We start from the raw sequence: 19677 nt of genomic DNA, 5'->3' as shown, positions 1-19677 counted from the left end.
GGCACTAGCCCTTTAAGGGCTCTGTGGGTCTCTGGCCCTTTAAGGGCTCTGTGGGGACACTAGCTCTTTAAGGGCTCTGTGGGGGCACTTGCTCTTTAAGGACTCTGTGGGTTTCTGGCCCTTTAAGAGCTCTGTGGGGGCACTAGCCCTTTAAGGGCTCTGTGGGTCTCTGGCCCTTTAAGGGCTCTGTGGGGACACTAGCTCTTTAAGGGCTCTGTGGGGGCACTTGCTCTTTAAGGGCACTGTGGGTCTCTGGCCCTTTAAGGGCTCTGTGGGGGCACTAGCCCTTTAAGAGTGTGGAGACGACCCGCCTTTCTCTCTCGTCCCGGGGGTGAAATGTGACGTCAGGGCATGTCCCGCCCCATGTTTGGGATTGGTGGCGGCAGGGCAGTGGCCTGAGTAAGGCGGGTGGTGATTGGTGGTCCGGCGGTGGGGTTGCTGGCGACCAATAGGGGGGCGCGTTGGCGGCAGGTGGGGGTTTGGCGGTTGGGCCTTTTGTTCTGGAAGTTTCCGAGCGGCGGTGAGAGAATCAGAGCGGCGGCACCATGAGGTAAAAATCAGCCGGGAGATGGCTGGGAGAGGGAGAGGCCGGGAGAAGGGAGTAGGCCTGAGGCCCGGGGATCGAGTTCTCCCACCCCCCGGGGGTGGGGATTTCCTCATGGCGCCGCCACCGTCCCCTCCCCCCGGCTCCAGCAGTCTTTGTGCGGAGTCTGTGCCGGTCATTTGTTTCTGGGCCTCCTGTTCCACTGAGGGGCAACACCTGCAGCTCACTCGGCCCTTCCAGCCTCTACTTGCCCTTTAGATAAGACCGTTCGGCCCTTACAGCTCTTACTTGCCCTTCACTGAATGCCACTTGGCCGATCCAGCCCCTGCCAGCCCTTTAGTTAAGGCTTTTTGGCCCACCCAGCACCTACTGGCCCTACAGGCAAGATCATTTGGCCTTTCCAGTCCCTACTAGCCCTTCAGTGAACGCCTCTTGGCCCATCTGGCCCATACTAGCTCTTTAGATAAGACCATTTGGCCCTTCCAGCCCCTATTAGTTCAGTTAAAGGTATTCAGTTCTTTCAGTCTCTACCAGCCCTTCAGTTAAGGTCATTTGGCTCTGTCTTGTCTTTTAGTGAATGCCACTTGGCCCATCCAGCCCCTGCTAGTCCTCCAGTTAAGGCTATTTGGCCCATCCAGCACCTACTAGCTGTTTATGCAAGACCATTTAGTCCTTCCAGCCCCTACTCACCCTCCCAGCTCTTCCTTGCTCTTCTGTGAATGCCACCCGGCCCATCCAGCCCCAACTAATCCTTCAGATAAGACCATTTGGCTCCTCCAGCCCCTATTTGTTCTGCAGTTAAGGTTATTCAGTCCTTCCAGTCTCTACCAGCCCTTTAGTTAAGATCGTTCAGCCCTTACTGGGCCTTTAGTGAATGCCACTTGGCCCTTCCAGCTCTTACTAGTCCTTCAGTGAACGCCAATTGGCTCATCCAGCTGCTACTAACCCATCAGTTAAGGCCTTTTAGCCCATCCAGCATCTACTAGTCCTTCAGTTAAGGCTATCCAGTCCTTCTAGTTTTTACTAGCCCTTCAGTTAAGACCATTTGGCCATTCCAGAACCTACTAGCCCTTCTTTTGGCTATTCGTCTCTTCCATCCCTGACTAGCCCTTCAGTGAATGCCAGTACCCCTCCCCTTCCCCCACCATTTTCCTGGATCGTAGGAGTAGGCACAAGCTATTTTGTCCATCCAGTATGCCCATGTTAGCTGGTAACGGCTGTCGAGCCCTGGGCTCCTCTTTCCTGCAACTGTCACCCCCAATTTTTTTTTCTCTCTCTGGTGAACTGTAGGATCAGCCTCATGCCATTTGGACCTTCCAGCCCGTTTGGCATGCCCATATTGGCCATCCGTTTGTGATCCCAGATCAATGCCATGGGTTCCTCCTCTTTCCTTACAACCCCCAAAGAAATCCCTGGTCTCTCCCTCGTTCTCTAGTGGATTGTAGGAGTAACCTCCTGTCCGTTTGCCTTTTGAACCCTTATTGTCCATCTGGTTGTAATCCCAGTTCTGCTTTCCCCGTTTTCTCTATGGACTCCCCACCAAAAAAAATCCTCCCTTGTTGTTTGTAGGGACGGCCTCTGGCCGTTTGGCCCTTTCAGTAAGACCACATGGCCTATCTGGTCGCAGTCTCAATTCCACCGCCCTTTCAGGCTGCATCTTCGAGATCTCAACAACTTGCAGCATTCTTTAAAAAGAAAGCAATCCCCCCAACCCTGCTCATTTGCCAATGTAATATTTTTTCTGGGCTTGTCATTGGAAATAGTTTATTATTATTAATGAAACCTCTTGAATGTCTCTTATCAAATCTCCCTGAACCATCTGAGCTGTCAGGCGGACTGTCTGGGCTTCTTCAGACTCTTCATGTAACCAAAGTCCCTCAACCCTGGTACCTCAGAGTATTTTGTTTTCCCCATAACATTTTCAAGTAGAATGAATGAATAAAACCAAATTTTGAATAGAAATACAACTTGCATCATCAACATTTTTTTGAATAAAATGCCAGAGTATTAGAGGCAAGACCACTGGACCTTTATTCGTGAAGTATCTGTTGCAATTTGAGTTATCGTACTGGGGCATATTTATTTCAACCTATTGCTTTCATGCCTGGTCAGGCTTTCCATCGACAGCTCCAGGCAGCAGGTGATCAAGGGGATCATCCAATCCAACTGTCTGTCTCTTTCCTGCGGCTATATTCGCGGCCGGGTGTCCCTGGAAAGGGAGCATGTGGTGTCTGAGGGCACAGTTGTGCCTGCTGGGTACTGCAGGGAGCGAGGTGTATTATTGACCCCTTTAATCACATTTTAATTTGCTGTTTTAAGTTTCCTTTCCGCTTTGTCTTATGTCTCGGGCCGTTCCCCTCCTTTTTGGGAGTTGCCCCTTTTTGCGTTGTCCCGAAATCAAGCTGCTGTTGGTTGAACACAAAAAGATGTCCCTCGGAGCAATTATGGCTTTTTTAGGCAAGTTGATCGTGTCGTGAACTTCCATACTGGGTGGCAGTGCTGCCTCACAGCACAGGGACCCAGGTTCAATTCTGGGCTTGGGTCACTGTCTGTGTGGAGTTTGCACATTCTCCTCCATATCGGAGTGGTTTCCTCCCACAGTCCGAAAGACGTGCTGGTTAGGGTGCATTGGCTGTGCTAAATTGACCCTACTGTCAAGGGGACGAGCAGGGTAAATATTCGGGGTTATGGGAATAGGGCCTCAGTGGGATTGTACTCAGTGGGCCGAATGGCCTCTTTCTGCGCTGTGGGGATTGTATGATTCTAACCTACACAGACGTGGCTGCAAGGTGACCAGAGCTGGGAACAGAATATGATTTTGATCAGAATTCAGTTTAGGCTTGGAAACATTCCTGTTCCATGCAGTTCAATAATTTGGAAGTAGAATTTACTATCGAAAACGTAGACGTTTGTGCACAGGATTCTGCAGCCGCTAAATGACAAGTTCCCCTGCACTGCTACGGATAAAAGCAACCGAGAACTTTCCTGCTGCCCTGTCCAATACTTATATATCAATCAACATCATTAAGCAAAGAGATCAGATATAGGATGTGGGCATCGCTGGCTAAGCCAGGGTTTAGTTCAATTCCTCATTACCCATACTAAGGTGAGCCACTGCCACTTTAAATCACTGCAGTGTATGTGGTATAAGTACACCCACTGTGCTGGCATCGTATCTTTTTGACACGGTAACAATGATGAAGCGGTGATCTAGTTCCAAGTCTGGATGCTGTTAGGCTTTGAGACCCTAACCCTAATCCTTAAACCCATCTCTGCATCTTGATCACTTGTGCTGATGTTTCTTTGGTGTCTGATTTTGCCTGAACATGTTTTTGATGCATCATGGGACGTACTAAGATAGTCTAAGAAGCACCGTGGGACATTGGAGGAGGTTGTCTGGAGCACCGTGGGGCATTGGAGGAGGTTGACTGGAGCACCGTGGGACATTGGAGGAGGTTGTCTGGAGCACCGTGGGACAGTGGAGGAGGTTGACTGGAGCACCGTGGGGCAGTGGAGGAGGTTGACTGGAGCACCGTGGGGCAGTGGAGGAGGTTGACTGGAGCACCGTGGGGCAGTGGAGGAGGTTGACTGGAGCACCGTGGGGCAGTGGAGGAGGTTGACTGGAGCACCGTGGGGCAGTGGAGGAGGTTGACTGGAGCACCGTGGGGCAGTGGAGGAGGTTGACTGGAGCACCGTGGGGCAGTGGAGGAGGTTGACTGGAGCACCGTGGGGCAGTGGAGGAGGTTGACTGGAGCACCGTGGGGCAGTGGAGGAGGTTGACTGGAGCACCGTGGGGCAGTGGAGGAGGTTGACTGGAGCACCGTGGGGCAGTGGAGGAGGTTGACTGGAGCACCGTGGGGCAGTGGAGGAGGTTGACTGGAGCACCGTGGGGCAGTGGAGGAGGTTGACTGGAGCACCGTGGGGCAGTGGAGGAGGTTGACTGGAGCACCGTGGGGCAGTGGAGGAGGTTGACTGGAGCACCGTGGGGCAGTGGAGGAGGTTGACTGGAGCACCGTGGGGCAGTGGAGGAGGTTGACTGGAGCACCGTGGGGCAGTGGAGGAGGTTGACTGGAGCACCGTGGGGCAGTGGAGGAGGTTGACTGGAGCACCGTGGGGCAGTGGAGGAGGTTGACTGGAGCACCGTGGGGCAGTGGAGGAGGTTGACTGGAGCACCGTGGGGCAGTGGAGGAGGTTGACTGGAGCACCGTGGGGCAGTGGAGGAGGTTGACTGGAGCACCGTGGGGCAGTGGAGGAGGTTGACTGGAGCACCGTGGGGCAGTGGAGGAGGTTGACTGGAGCACCGTGGGGCAGTGGAGCTGTTCTATGAAATGCCTCAGGGCAGGGTGTCACTGCAGAAGATCTGCCATATGCATTCAGGAGGGTTCAAGTATTCCTGTCCCTATCTCAAGTCTACAGTCAGAGCAGTGTGTAACTTAAACAATCTAACCAGAACGTCCCAGGTTCAGTACCAGCCCTGTGATGACTGGCCATGTCATTTGCAGCACAGAATAGGGTGGTAGGGGGTGGAGCTTATTTTGATTTCTTCATGGGATGGGCATTACTGGCTGGCCAGCATTTATTGTCTGTACCTAGTTGCCCTTGGAGAAAGTGGTGGTGAGCTGCCTCTTTAAATGCTGACACAACTGAGTGGCTTGCTAGGTCTTTCAGAGAGCACTTAAGAGTCAACCACATTGCTGTGTGGCTCTGGAGTCACGTGTAGGCCATACTGGCGTATGGCCGGCAGATTTCCTTCCCTCAAGGGAACCAGATGGGTTTTTCCGACAATAGGTCATTAGTAGATTCTTGATCCAGATTTTTTAAATTAAATTTTAATTCCACCCTCTGCCGTGGCGGGATTCGAACCCGGGTCCCCCAGAACAAAGAGCGATACATGATAGGAACAGGCCCATTAGCTCAGCAAGCCTGCACCGGTACATGGTTCCTGTCCCTCTGATCGCCATGTGAACATTCGCTGAGTTTCTGGATTGATGATCTAGCGATAATACTGCTAGGCCATTGCCTCCCCATGATGGATAATGATAAATTGAGTGCAGGTTGGAGGGTGTCTTTGGAAATGTACCCGCAAAAGGCTTGTAGATTATCTTTGGAGAATGTTGTTGAATATAGACTGATATTACTGAGCTGCGAAACCACGTGTCTTTATCAGGGATTTGTGCAGCGATTTCAGTTGTGTTTGTAAACATGGTGAGATTGTACTTCCCTCTTGATTCTGAGTTTTTGGGATAGGAATGCTCTGTAACCTGTCCCTGCTGTTGCTGCCTTCTCGCTTGTGCTGCCACCAGAATTTGATTTGTCTTTCTTTCCCCACTTATGACTGATCTTCTTAAAAAGTTGCTTTTGAATCCCAGGAACTTGGCTTGTTTCCTAACTTTTGGCCACATCCAGGATTCAGGAATTTGGACCCACCCCGCCACAGGCCACCTTTTAACGCTCTTCGCTCGGGGGTTGCATGTTTGCTCGCTTATGGAGCTTGTATTTATTTTAACTGCGCATTCGTATGCTTTCTATTGCAGAGGCGACAGAGGACGTGGCCGTGGACGTTTTGGCGCAAGGGGTGGCCCAGTTGGGGGGTACGTGTCACGAGAGACTCGTTTGTTTTAGATTCTGCCTGTCACAGTCCAGATTTTATTAATTTGAAACTTTATCTGTTCACATAAACAGGTTCAGACCATTCGTCCCTCACATTCCGTTCGACTTTTATGTGGTAAGTAGTGACACTTCTGTTCTGGGTGTAATTTTACAGCAGCCCTTTGAGTACATCATCCATTCTGTGTGTTTTGAGGCTCAGTGATGCATTTTGGCAGATGTGCAGTCAGTGGGTCGTGGGGAATACGGGGTTGAGAGTTACAAGTAAACCTCTCCCTGCCCCCTCCTGTCGTCTGATTATTCCGATGACTCCTGTGGACAATCGGGCAGCTCCCAAAGGAGGAGACCATTTGGCCCATTAAGCCTGCACCAACTCTCCAGAGCACTATACCCAGGCCCATTCCCACAACCCCACATATTTAGCATGACTAATCCACCTAACCTGCACACCTTTGGACACCAAAGGGCAATTTAGCATGTCCAATCCCCCGAACCTGCACATCTTTGGACTGTGGGCGGAAACCATCGCACCCAGAGGAAACCCACGCAGACACGGGGTCGGAGGGGGGAGTGGGGAGAAGAAGAAGAAGACAAGGCTGGGATTCAACCTGGGCCCCTGACACCGAGAAGCAGCAGTGCTAACCACCGTGCCATGTCTTGTTTATTCTTTTTGTTAAACGTCCTGTAGCCTGTGGGAGAGTCAGTTGCTGCACCTTCCTGACTCAGGAGGAGAAATGTGAAATTCTTCACCAAGGGGAAGATTATAGTGATGTGATTTTGCTTTTTGTTGCATATCGATGGATAAAGAAAGGAATGTGATGTTTTTGGCCGGCATGGGACACAATGAGCAGAATGGCCTCTTTCTGCACTGTAACGTTTCTATGGCTGTGACCTCCGGACGTCTGCAAAGCTGGTGCAGCTCTTTGGAGGTGTAGTTACTGTTGTAGGAAATGTGTTAACCAGTTTGTACACCACAAGCTCCCACAATCAGCAATGTGATAACCAGACAATCTGCCTCAGTCAATGATCAAGATACCTCTCTTCGAGTCGTGCCATGGGATCTTTTGCCTCATTTTAAACCGTCATCCAAAAATACAGCACCTCTGCCACTGCAGCATCCCTTGGTGCTGCACTAGCATGTTAGCGTAGATTTTGTCCTCTAGTCCCTGGGGTGCGAGCGGGTGAGATTTCTATCGATTCATGGCTGGAAATAGGGGCGGTTAAAGCTCAGTACTGTGTATTGGTGTCACAGGGTACCTGGGAGCATCGAGTGGAGCTGTCAGTCTCTCTCTGTCAGGCAATGATGCAGTCCCCGCAAGGCGGCAGTGAAAATAGCGTTTTTTTTAACAGATGCCCCATAGAAAGCATTCTTTCCTGATGTATGACAACTTGGTATGGGCTCCTGCTCTGCTCAAGACCACAAGGAACGACAAAGGCTTGCGAACGAAGCCCAGTCCATCACGCCAACCACCCTCCCATTCATTGACTTTGTCTATACTTCCCGCTGCCTTGGGAAAAGCAGCCAGCATAATTCCGGACCCCCACGCACCCCGGACATTCCCTCTTCCACCACTTTCCATCGGGAAAAAGATACAAAAGTCTGAGGTCACGTGCCAGCTGACTCGAGCAGCTTCTTCCCTGCTGCCATCAGACTTTTGAATGGACCTACCTTAAATTCAGCTAATCTTTCTCTACACCCTACCTACGACTGCAATGCTCTATCCTGCACCCTGTTCTTTTTGTCCCCGTTTCTTCCCATAGTCCAAAAGACATGCTGGCTAGGTGCATTGGTCATGCTAAATTCTCTCTCAATGTACTGAACAGGCTCCAGAGTGTGGCAACTAGGTGTATGTGTACATAGATCCCTGAAAGTTGGGAATCAAGTAGATAAGGTTGTTAGGAAGGCATACGGTGTCTTGGCGTTTATTGGTAGGGGGATTGAATTTAGGAGCCGCAACGTCATGTTGCAACTGTACAAAACTCTGGTGTGTCCGCACTTGGAGTATTGTGTGCAGTTCTGGTCCCCACATTATAGGAAGGATGTGGAAGCATTGGAGAGGGTGCAGAGGAGGTTTACCAGGATGTTGCCTGGTATGGAGGGAAGGTCCTATGAGGAGAGACTGAGGGATTTGGGGTTGTTTTCATTAGAAAGAAGGCGGCTAAGAGGGGACCTTATTGAAACATACAAGATGATTAGAGGTTTAGATAGGGTGGACGGTGATAGCCTTTTTCCTCGGATGGAGAAAGCTAGCATGAGGGGGCATAGCTTTAAATTAAGGGTAGTTATAGGACGGATGTCAGAGGTAGGTTCTTTACCCAGAGGGTAGCGAGGGATTGGAATGCCCTGCCTGCTGCAGTTGTAGATGCGCCTAGTTTGGGGGCGTTTAAGAGATCCGTGGATAGGTTTATGGATGGAAGGGGATTGGTTTAGGTTAGAGGGTCATTGCTTTTTTAATTGGTCGGCGCAACATCGTGGGCCGAAGGGCCTGTTCTGCGCTATGTTCTATGTTAACTAGGGGATTTTCACAGTAACTTCATTGCAGTATTGATGTAAGCCGACTTATGACACTATTTAACCTTTCTTTTCCCCTGTGTACTTTATGAATGGTATGTTCTGTCTCTGTAGCATGCAAGAAGCAATACTTTGTTCTGGGGGACCCAGGTTTGAATCCCGCCACAGCAGATGGTGGAATTTGAATTCAAGTAAAAATATTCTGGAATTAAGAATTTACTGACAACCCGTTGTTGGAAAAACCTACCTGGTTCCCTTTAGGGAAGGAAATCTGCCGTCATTACCCTGGTCTGGCCTACTGTGACTCCAGAGCCACAGCAATATGTGTCAATTTGGGTCACTGTCCATGTGGAGTTTGCACATTCTCCCCATGTCTGCATGGGTTTCCTCCCACAGTCCGAAAGACAGGCTGATTAGGGTGCGTTGGCTGTGCCAAATTCTCCCTCAGTGTACCTGAGCAGGTGCCGGAGTGTGGCAACTGGAGAATTTTCACAGTAATTTCATTGCAGTATGAATGTAAGCCTTCCTTGTGACATTTCTTACACTTTCCTTCTCTCCTTTGTGTTCTGGCATGTTCTGTCTGGAAAGCACACAAGAAACAATACTTACCCAATACATGTGACAATAAATCAAATCAAAGGGATGTTGAGTTGCCCATGCAGCTTGGGAACTGTGGATCCGCTCTGTAACCTCCGCAAATTTGTTATATTCTACTGTTGGGCGTAATGTAAGCACACGCACACACCCCTCCACCCATGGGCACCAGTTTGGGAATGTTGTGATTCTGTTTTTGATGTCAGGGCTTGAGCGTGATACTTAGACAGAAGCTGCAGTATGGAGGGCGTGCTGCTTTGCTGGGCAGGCTGCCCCTCAGACAAGACAAAGCTTAAACCACGGCAGCTCCTCCATTTGTTCAAAAGGACACTTAAAGAGTCAAGGTGTCTGTTAGCAAAGGAGTAAGGAGCTATCTACCCATTGTTCCTCCACCAGTTAACATGCACAATGCAGATCAAGCATTTCTTTTTGCTCTGGGGTCTCGTTGGCCATTGAATTCTGAGAGCTATTGATTTAATGGGGAACACTTTGAAACATTTTGATGTTTTGTAAGACTTTATGTAAATGCTGGCATTTCTTTTGCTTAATGGGCAATTTCTCGACGCTGGTGGCTCCACTGATCAGCATGTTTTAATACTGGGCAGCACCAGCTGCTTTTAAACTGTGGGAAGCCAGACAAGCCTGCTCCTGGTGTTTACATTGCTAAGTCCTTTTGATTTGATTTATTATTGTTTATTATCTACTTATTATTAGAAACAGTGATAAGTATTGTTTCTTGCATGCTGTACAGACAGAACATACCATTCATAGAGAAGGAAAGGAGAGGGTGCAGAATGTAGTGTTACAGTCATAGCTAGGGTGTCGAGAAAGATCAACTTAGTGCAAGGTAGGTCCATTCAAAAGTCTGACGGCAGCAGGGAAGAAGCTGTTCTTGAGTCAGTCAGTACGTAACCTCAGACTTTTGTATCTTTTTCCCAACGGAAGAAGGTGGAGGAGAGAATGTCCGGGGTGCGTGGGGTCCTTAATTATGCTGGCTGCTTTTTCCGAGGCAGCGGGAAGTGTAGACAGTCAATGGATGGGAGGCTGGTTTGCGTGATGGATTGGGCTAACTTCATCAGCCTCACTGGAGAACACACCTTCAGGTCCAAGAATGATTGGGTCTTGAGGAGCAGGATTCAGTGGCTCAGGTTCTGGACCCTGGGTCACCTGAAATCTCGACTAAAACAGCATCAACATAAAAAGACATGACGAAAGTCCACTCTAGTGCCTTTTGAGGCAGCAATAGGAGAAATCTTTGGCGGTCTGCAAGTGCTCACCATATTAAACACTGTGTGACGCTAGAAGACACAGAAGCTGCAGAAATAGTGGGGAACCTGAGTAATGAGCGTAGAGGACTAGTAAAGAAATAGTAGGAGATGAATAGATGGGACTGAAAGCTGTCAGATCCTCCGTGCCTGGCTGCATCTTAAGCTTTTGGGAGTGTTGACTGCAGAGAAACAGAATGCATTGATAATCTAGATTCTGGCGCAGTCGCTGTGGATTTGGAAGTTAAACACAAAACAGCTTTTCAATAAAGGGTGTAAAGTTTATTTATTAGTGTCGCAAGTCTGCTTACATTAACACGGCAATGAAGTTACTTTGAAATTCCCCTAGTTGCCACAATCCGGTACCTGTTCGAGTAACACTGAATGAGAATTTAACACGCCCAATGCACCTTAACCTGCACGTCTTTCGGACTGTGGGAGAAAACTAGAGCACCCGGAGGAAACCCACGCAGACACGGGAGAATGTGCAGACTCCACACAGACAGTGACCCAAGCTGGGAATCGAACCCGAGTCCTGGTGTTGTGAGGCAGCAGCACTAACCACCGTGCTGCCCCAGGTAGTGACGATGCAGAGGACTACAGGCCATTAGCCCAAAAGCGTTAACAAAAATCACAAACTTGTGCAATACACAGAACAGTACAGCACAGGAACAGGCCCTTTGGCCCACTATGCTGTGCTGAACGTGACGCCGAATTAAACTAATCCCTTCTGTCTGCCCTTGCTCCCTATCCCTCTATTCTTTCCATATTCATGTGTTGATCTAAAAGCCCCTTAAACAGCCCTATTGTATCTGCTTGCCTCACCACCCCTGGCAGCACATTCCAGACACTCACCACTCTGTGTGAAGTAAAAAACCTGCTCCTCGCATCTCCTTTGAGCTTCCCCCTCTTGCCTTAAGTGCGTGCCCCCTGGTATTAAACATTTCAACTCGATGGAGATTCTGACTGGCAACCCTATCTGTGCCTCTCATTTTATAGACTTGTATCAGGTCTTCCCCTCAGCCTCTGTTGTTCTGGAGAAAACAAGCCTAATTTGTTCAGCTTCCCCTCGTAGTTCAGGAGGCCATTTGCCCATTTGAAAAATGCCAGAATCGATTAATAGGGTTGTGGTATCAGCACCTGGAAATTCATCATCTGATGGGGAGGGTAGAATCAACCTCGGCTTATCAAACATTAAGGAGCCAAAAGAAAGAGTGCTGGAAAATCTCAGCAGGGCTGGCAGCATCTGTAAGGAGAGAAAAGAGCTGACGTTTCGAGCCCAGGTGACCCTTTGTCAAAGTGTCCTTTAAGTGCTGTTTGACAAACGTGTTACGAGCACTTTGTATCTGGCAGAGTGGGTAAGGGGGAATCAATAGCTACAGTGTATTTGCATCTTCAGAGAGCATTTCATATAGGACAAGAAGTTATTCTATAAAACTGAGGCTAGTAGGAGTGGGCTTGTGTATTCGCATGGGTAGAGGATTAGTTAGCAGACAGAAGGCAGGGAGTAGGAATAAGTAGAGCGTTTATAGATTGACTGGCTGGTACCACAAGAATTGGTGCTGGGGCCTCATCTATTCAGACAGGATCAAATCCAAGTTTGCAGGCAATACAATGTTAAGTGGGAAGGCAAGCTGTGAAGAGGATGCGTGGAGGCTGCAGAGGAATGTAGACGGTTCAAATGAAGAGCAAGGACATGACGGGTGGAAGATAGTGTGGAGAAATTTGACAAACTACTTTGTTAGGAAAAAAATCGAAAGGCAGGCAATGGTGTTGGTATCCAGTGTGTCTGCGTGTCCCTTATGCAGGAATCACAAGGTCAATATGCAGGCCCAATATACAATTCAGGAAAAGAAATGGTGTTTACGTAAACATATTGGAGTGTGAGAATTTACTGCAATTATACAGGGCCTTGGTGAGACCACACCTGGAATACGGCGTAGAGTTTTGGTCTCCTTCCCTAAAGAAGAAAGGGGGCACAAAGGTTCCTACTGGGATTGTCCTGTGCAGAGAGATTAAACAGACCCAGACGTACGTTTCCTAAAATAATTACAGGTGATCTTATTGAGTCATAGAATTCTTAAGAGGCTTGTCGAACTCTAAATATAAAAAAGGATAGTAAGAGTTTTTATAAATACGTAAAGAGGAGGAGGCAGGCTAGGGTGAATGTTGGACCCTTAGAGGATGAGAGGGGGGATTTAGTGGTGAGGGATGAGGAAATGGCTGAGGCCTTAAAGAAGTTTTTTGCTTCGGTCTTCACGGAGGAGGACGCGAATAGTTTGCCGGGTATTAACGATAGAAGGATGGTAGGAGTTGAGGGCCTGAATGAGATCACTGCCACTAGAGAGGTAGTGCTCGACAGACTAGTGGGACTGATGGTGGACAAGTCCCCAGGACCGGATGGAATGCATCCCAGGGTTCTGAAGGAAATGGCGGAGGTGATAGTGGATGCTTTAGTGATTATTTTCCAAACCTCGCTGGATTCTGGGGAAGTGCCGGAAGATTGGAAAACGGCTAATGTTACGCTGCTGTTTAAATAGGGTAGCTGGCAAAAGGCAGGGAATTATAGGCTGGTTAGTTTAACGTCTTGTAGGAAAAATGCTTGAATCCGTCATCAAAGAAGAAATAGTGAGGCACCTTGAGAAGAATTGTTTGATAGAGTAGACGTAGCACGGATTCGTTAAGGGGAAGTCGTGTCTGACGAATTTATTGGAATTCTATGAGGATGTGTCTAGTGCGTGGACAGAGGGGAACCGGTGGATGTGGTGTTTCTCGATTTTCAGAAGGCATTTGATAAGGTGCCACACAAAAGGTTGTTACAGAAGGTGAGGGGGCATGGAGTTGGGGGTAAGGTGTTAGTGTGGATAGAGGATTGGCTGTCAAATAGGAGGCAGAGAGTAGGTGTCAATGGGTGCTGTTCAGATTAGCGGTTGGTGTCTAGTGGATTGCCCCAGGGATCGGTGCTGGGGCCTCAGCTATTTCCCATTTATATAGATGATCTGGAGAAGGGAGCTGAGTGTAGGGTGTCGAAATTTGCTGATGACACAAAGATATGTGGAAAAGCAAATTGTGCGGAGGGTGTAGAAAGTCTGCAGAGGGATCTAGATAGGCTGAGCAAGTGGGCGAGGACCTGGCAGATGGAATACAAGTATGAGGTTATTCACTTTGGCAGGAATAATAGGAGGAGGGACTACTACTTAAAGGGCGAAAAGCTGCAGCATGCTACGGTGCAGAGGGACCTGGGGGTCCTTGTGCATGAGTCGCAAAAACCCAGCCTACAGGTGCAGCAGGTGATCAGGAAGGCAAATGGGATGCTGGCCTTCATAGCGAGGGGGATTGAATATAAAAGTAGGGAGGTCTTGCTGCAACTGTACAGGGCACTGGTGAGGCCGCAGCTGGAGTACTATGTGCAGTTTTGGTCGCTGCACTTGCGCAAGGATATTTTGGCCTTGGAGGGAGTGCAGAGGAGGTTCTCTAGGCTGATACCGGAGTTGAGGGGATTGAACTATGAAGAGAGGCTGAATAGACTGGGCTTGTACTCGTTGGAGCTTAGAAGGATGAGGGGAGATCTTATTCAGACGTATAAGATGATGAAGGAGATGGATAGGGTCGAGGTGGAGAGGTTCTTCCCGCTCAAAGGACAGCAGGACTAGAGGGCACAGCCTCAAGATAAGGGGGGGGGGTGCGGTTTAGAACAGAGTTGAGGAGGAACTTCTTCACTCAAAGGATGGTGAATCTCTGGAATTCTCTGCCCGTTGAAGTGGTGGACGCTACCTCGCTAAATATATTTAAGACGCGGGTAGATAGGTTTTTGGTAGGCAAGGGGATTAAGGGTTATGGGGAGAAAGCGGGAAAGTGGAACTGATCCACTTCAGATCAGCCATGATCTTACTGAATGGCGGGGCAGGCTCGAAGGGCTAGATGGCCTCCTCCTACTCCTATTTCTTATGTTCTTATGTTGTCTTGAACATGGAGGTCACAGTCTCAGAATAATGGGTTGATTGTTTAGAGTGGAGCATTTGCAATCCAAAGATGTTTAAGTTGGGCTGATTAGCCATGGTAAATGTGCGAAGGTCATGGAGATAGGGAAGAGGAGAGGACTGGATTGGATACCCTGAGGGTCAGTGTAGACTCGATGGGCCACATGGCCTCTCTGCTCTGAAGGAATTCCATGATAGAGATGAGGAGGAATTTCTTGACCAAACAGATTGTGAATCTTCAGAATCCTGTACGCTGGAGAGTGCTGGGTGTCAATTTGATAAGTATATCCAAGACTCTGAAGGTTAGATTTTGATGCATTAAAGAAACCCAGGGCAATGAGAGGTTGTGACTAACAGAGTAAGCTCAAGGGGCAAAATGGCCCACTTATAATGTCACTGATGTCACGTGAAGCTGTGGGCATAAGAGGAAGTGTAGAAGGTGATTAAAAAGATAAAGTCTGGACTAGTTCAATAACAGTTCTTCCAAAAGGTGGATGGGAAAGGGATCAAAGAACAGAGAAAATTACAACACAGGAACAAGCCCTTCGACCCTCCAAGCCTGCACCAACTATGCTGCCTGAATGAACTAAAACCCTTCACCCTTCTGCGGACTATATCCCTCTATTTCCATCTTATTCATGTATTTGTCCAGACACCCCATAAAATTCACTATCATATTTCCTTCCACTACCTCCCCCAGCAGCGAGTTCCAGACACCCACCACCTTCTGCAAGATACCTGCCTCGTACATCTCCTTTAAACTTTGCCCCTTGCACCTTAAACCTATTCCCCCGGGTAATTGACTCTTTTACCTTGGGAAAAAGTTTCTGACTATCCACCCTGTCCATTCCCCTCATAACCTTGTAGACTTCTATCTGGTCACCCCTCAACCTTCATCGTTCCAGTGAGAACAAACCAAGTTTCTCCAGCCTCACCTCATTGCTAATGCCCTCCATACCAGGCTACATCTAACTAAGAATATATAACACAGAATGCTGGAAAAACTCAGCAGGTGTTGCAGCATCAGTGTGGGGAGAAAGCAGAGAACCAGAGTTTCAAGTCCTTTTGCCCCTGTCTCACAAGGTTCCGAAACATTCGCTCCATTTTCTCTCTTTACAGATACTGCAGACCTCCTGCTTTGTGTTCTACTTGTTGCAAGTGGCGGAAGCAATGCCTAGTGATACTATTGTTAGACTATTAATCCAGAAACTCCACAAATGTTCTGGGGACCCAGGTTCGAATCCTGCCGTGGCAGATGGTGGAATTTGAATTCAATAAAAAATATCTGGAATTACGAATCTGCTGATGATCCATTGTCAGAAAAACCCATCTGGTTCCCTTTAGGGAAGGAAATCTGCCATCCTTACCCCGGTCTGGCCTATGTGTGACTCCAGAGCAACAGCAATGTGGTTGACTCTCATCTGCCCCTCCAAGGGCAACTAGGGATGGGCTATAAATGCTGGCTCAGCCAGCAACACCCATGTCCCACGAATGAATTTTGAAAAAAATTCCCGTGTGTGTGGTCCAAAAATGGTTAGTTAACGAGCAATGGCTAATCCTCCCTGCACAGGAACTAATGGAATTCCTTCCCTCCTGCTTCTCAGTCTGTGTGGTTACTTTCAGCCTTGCTCAAGGCACATCTTTGTGCACCCACTGGCATCATGTGGGCGACCCCCTCCCCTGCACCGTAGGGAGATGCAGCTCGAGACAACTGTAAGGATAGATTAGGATCAAGATGTGTAAGAACTTGAGATTTTTCACGCAGAGCATGGTGGGAGTCTGGAACTCACTGCCTTAAAGACTGGTGGAGGCAGAGACCCTCATAACATTTAAGAAGCATCTCGATGTGTAGTTGCAATGGCAGGGCTGTGGACCAAGTGCTGGAAAATGGGATTAGAATAGTTGGGTGGTTTGTCTTTGACTGGCGCAGACTCAGTGGGCTGAAGGGCCTTTTTTTTTGTGCTGTCGGTCTCCCTGACTCTATGCTAAGTTTTTCCAGGGTCCTCTGTTCTTGTTTTGAATGCCAGCATCTGCAGCATTTTGCTTATTGAAGGATATTTAAGATTCAGTGCCTGTTCGTGAGTTACATCGTTTCTAATTTCCTTTTAACTGCCGCCGCCGCCTGCTGCCCCCTACCCTTTACACATTATCCCCTAAATACCCTTAGAGATTCCAGTCTTCGATATCCAGAGCCTTTTTCCAGTGTTAGCCCTCGGTATGAATAAGTACTTCCTGATTTAACTCTAGGTCTCATTGATAAGCATCCTTTTCTGGATCCTGCCCCCAGCTACCAAATCATTTTGGCCATCTCAAACAGATCACCCCTCACCTTTGTGAACACGGAAGGCATGGTGGTACAGTGGTTAGCAATGCTGCCTCAAAGTGCCAGCGACATGGTCAATTCCTGGTTTGGGTCAGTATCTGTGCAGAGTTCTCCCTATGTCTGCATGAATTTCCTCCCACAGTCCAAAGATGTGCAGGTTGGTTGGATTGGCCATGCTAAATTGCTCCTGAGGGTCCAAAGATGCATAGGTTAGGGTGGATTAGCCGAACTAGGGAGTGCAGAAAAGGTTCACTCAGCTGATACCGGAGATGAGGGGGTTAGCCTATGGGGAGAGATTGAATAGACTGGGTCTGTACTCATTGGAGTTTAGAAGGCTGAGGGGGGATCTTATAGAGACATATAAGATAACGAAGGGGCTAGATAGGGTAGAGAGATTCTTCCCGCTTAGAAAGGATAGCAGAACTAGAGGGCACAGCCTCAAAATAAGGAGAGGGGCGCAGTTTAGATCAGAGTTGAGGAGGAACTTCTTCACTCAAAGGGTAGTGAGTCTCTGGAATTCTCTGCCCGTTGAAGTGGCGGAGGCTACCTCGCTGAATATATTTAAGTCACAGGTAGATAGGTTTCTGATGGACAAGGGAATTAAGGGTTAGGGGGAGAAAGCGGGAAAGTGGAACTGATCCACTTCAGATCAGCCATGATCTTGTTGCATGGCGGGGCAGGCTCGAGGAGCTAGGTGGCCGCCTACTGCTCCTATTTCTTATGTTCTAAATTGTCTCTTCGAGTCCAAAGATGTGCGGGTTAGGTGGATTAGCCATGCTAAATTGTCCCTTAGTGTCCAAAGATGTGCGGATTAGGTGGATTGGCCGTATTAAATTCTCCTTCCGTGTACCCAAACAGGCTCTGGAGTGTGGCAGCTACGGGAATTTCACAGTAACTTCATTGCAGTATTAATGTAAGCCTTGCATGTGACTAATGAATAAACTTTACTTTGAGAAAGTCAAGAAACAAGAGTTTACAGCACTGAAGGAAACTGCTTGGTCCATCAGACCTACACCACGAGAAGATGTTCTCCAGTTTCTAACTCTCGGCTCAGAGCCTTGTAGTTTACAGCACTCCCAAGTGGAAATCCAAGTGGCTTTCGAATGTCACGATTTCTGTTGCGTTTTCCTCAGGATTATTCTCTGTCAGCTCTGGTGTCATTGTGGTGAATCGGTGACTCACTCGCTCCAAGGCTGTTCTGTTTGTTTTTCTGGAGTTGCCCAGAGCTGTGCTGCACTTGGTCTAACCAAAGCTCAGTATGGCTGATGATTAGCAGCTTTCTTCCTTTTGTGGTCCAGCTCCCCGCGGCAGTTAGCCTTGGTGATGGCATTTTGTCCCTGTCTGTGTGTCTGGGCACTCAGCACCCCTCAGTGACTGAGGTATAGCTCCAGGGGGCTCGAGGATCAAAGGGATATGAAGAGGGAATCAGGATATTAAATTCGATGTTTAAAATGAACAGCAGAGCAGGTCAGAGGGCTGAATGGCCTACTCCTGCTTCTGGTTTCTATGTCATCTTTAATAAGGTATTCCAACTTGTCTTTGGAACTCAAATCTAGGCGAGCTCCCACTTCCCCACCTGAAACCATAGAAATGTTACAGTGCGAGAAGAGGATGTTGGGCCCATCCTGTCTGCTAGCCACAAAAGAGTGGGATTAGAACCACTCGTTCTAATCCCACTGGCTTGGCCCATAGCCTCGCAGGTGACAGCACTTCAGATCCAGATACTTGTTCAATTAGCTAAGCTTTTCAGCCTAAATCACCAACTTCCACAGTGAATTCCAGACAGTGTGTAACGGTGGGTTAGCACTGCTGCTTCACAGCGCCAGGGGCCCGGGTACAATTCCCAGCTTGGGTCACTGTCTGTGTTGAGTTTACACGTTCTCCCCGTGTCTGCATGAGTTTCTTCTGGATGCTCCAGTTTCTTCTCACAGTCTGAAAGACGTGCTGGTTTGAGTACGTTGGCCGTGTTAAATTCTCCCTCAGTGTACCCGAACAGGCACAGGAGTGTGGAACTGGGGGATTTTCACAGTAACTTCATTGCAGTGTGAATGTTAGCTGACTTGTGACTAACAAACAAGCTTTAACACCCACCACCCTCTGGGCATTTTTCCTGAAGTAAAGTTTATTTATTAGTCACAAGTAAGGGGCACCTGTTTGGATCTATGCACCCTAACCAGCGCATCTTTCAGAATGAGAGAGGAAACCGGAGCACCCAGAGGAAACCCACGCTGACACGTGGAGAACATGCAAGCTCCACACATAGAGTAACCCAAGCTGAGAATCGAACCCAGGTCACTGCTGTGAGGCAGCAGTGTTAGCCACTGGGCCAACGTGTCACCCTCGTCCCTTAGTCGCCAGAAATCTATCCTTTGAAACTCCTGTCTGCCATAATTGTACTCTCTCCATCTTCCCTTCTGTAACTTGCTGCTCCCAGGTACTCACTTTGCCTTCTAATTTGATGCCATCTACAGATTTGCACAAATGAAGCACTTGTCACTGACTCTTAAAATCCTTTTTCAGCAGATACTCAGCACCTCTCTTTTTTAAGGGCTCTGTTGACCCAGAACCCCTCTGGGAGTCTGCCACATGTAGAGTCATCGAGGTTTACAGTATGGAAACTGACAGTTCAACCCAACTTGTCCATGCCGCCTTTTTTAAACCCCTAAGCTAGTCCCAATTGTCTGCATTTGCCCCATATCCCTCTATACCAATCGTACCCATGTAACTGTCTAAATGCTTTTTAAAAGGTAAAATTGTACCCGCCTCTACTACTACCTCTGGCAGCTCGTTCCAGACACTCACCATCCTCCGTGAAAAAATTGCCCCTCTGGACACTTCTATATATCTCCCCT

At 48.5% G+C, this 19677-nt stretch overlaps 1 protein-coding gene across 2 annotated transcripts in view; it reads left to right on the top strand.

Annotated features, from left to right (window-relative positions):
* Positions 1-477: 477 nt before the first annotated feature.
* ilf2 (interleukin enhancer binding factor 2) overlaps positions 478-19677 on the top strand; it is a 44281-nt gene continuing 25081 nt past the window's right edge. Inside the window, exons 1-3 of one of the 2 annotated variants that reach the window (XM_080183029.1) lie at positions 478-550; positions 6079-6135; positions 6227-6269. In XM_080183029.1, coding sequence (XP_080039155.1) covers positions 546-550; positions 6079-6135; positions 6227-6269 — 105 coding nt within the window. In that variant the 5' untranslated portion in view covers positions 478-545. The remainder of the gene's footprint in view (positions 551-6078; positions 6136-6226; positions 6270-19677) is intronic. The other variant, XM_080183030.1, reaches the window with a different exon arrangement.

Source organism: Carcharhinus amblyrhynchos, unplaced genomic scaffold (assembly GCF_965287045.1).
Source record: "Carcharhinus amblyrhynchos unplaced genomic scaffold, sCarAmb.v2.hapA chromosome_122, whole genome shotgun sequence".
Lineage (NCBI taxonomy): Eukaryota > Metazoa > Chordata > Chondrichthyes > Carcharhiniformes > Carcharhinidae > Carcharhinus > Carcharhinus amblyrhynchos.
The sequence above is the reverse complement of the archived record's forward strand: the minus strand, read 5'-3'. Positions and strand labels throughout refer to the sequence as shown.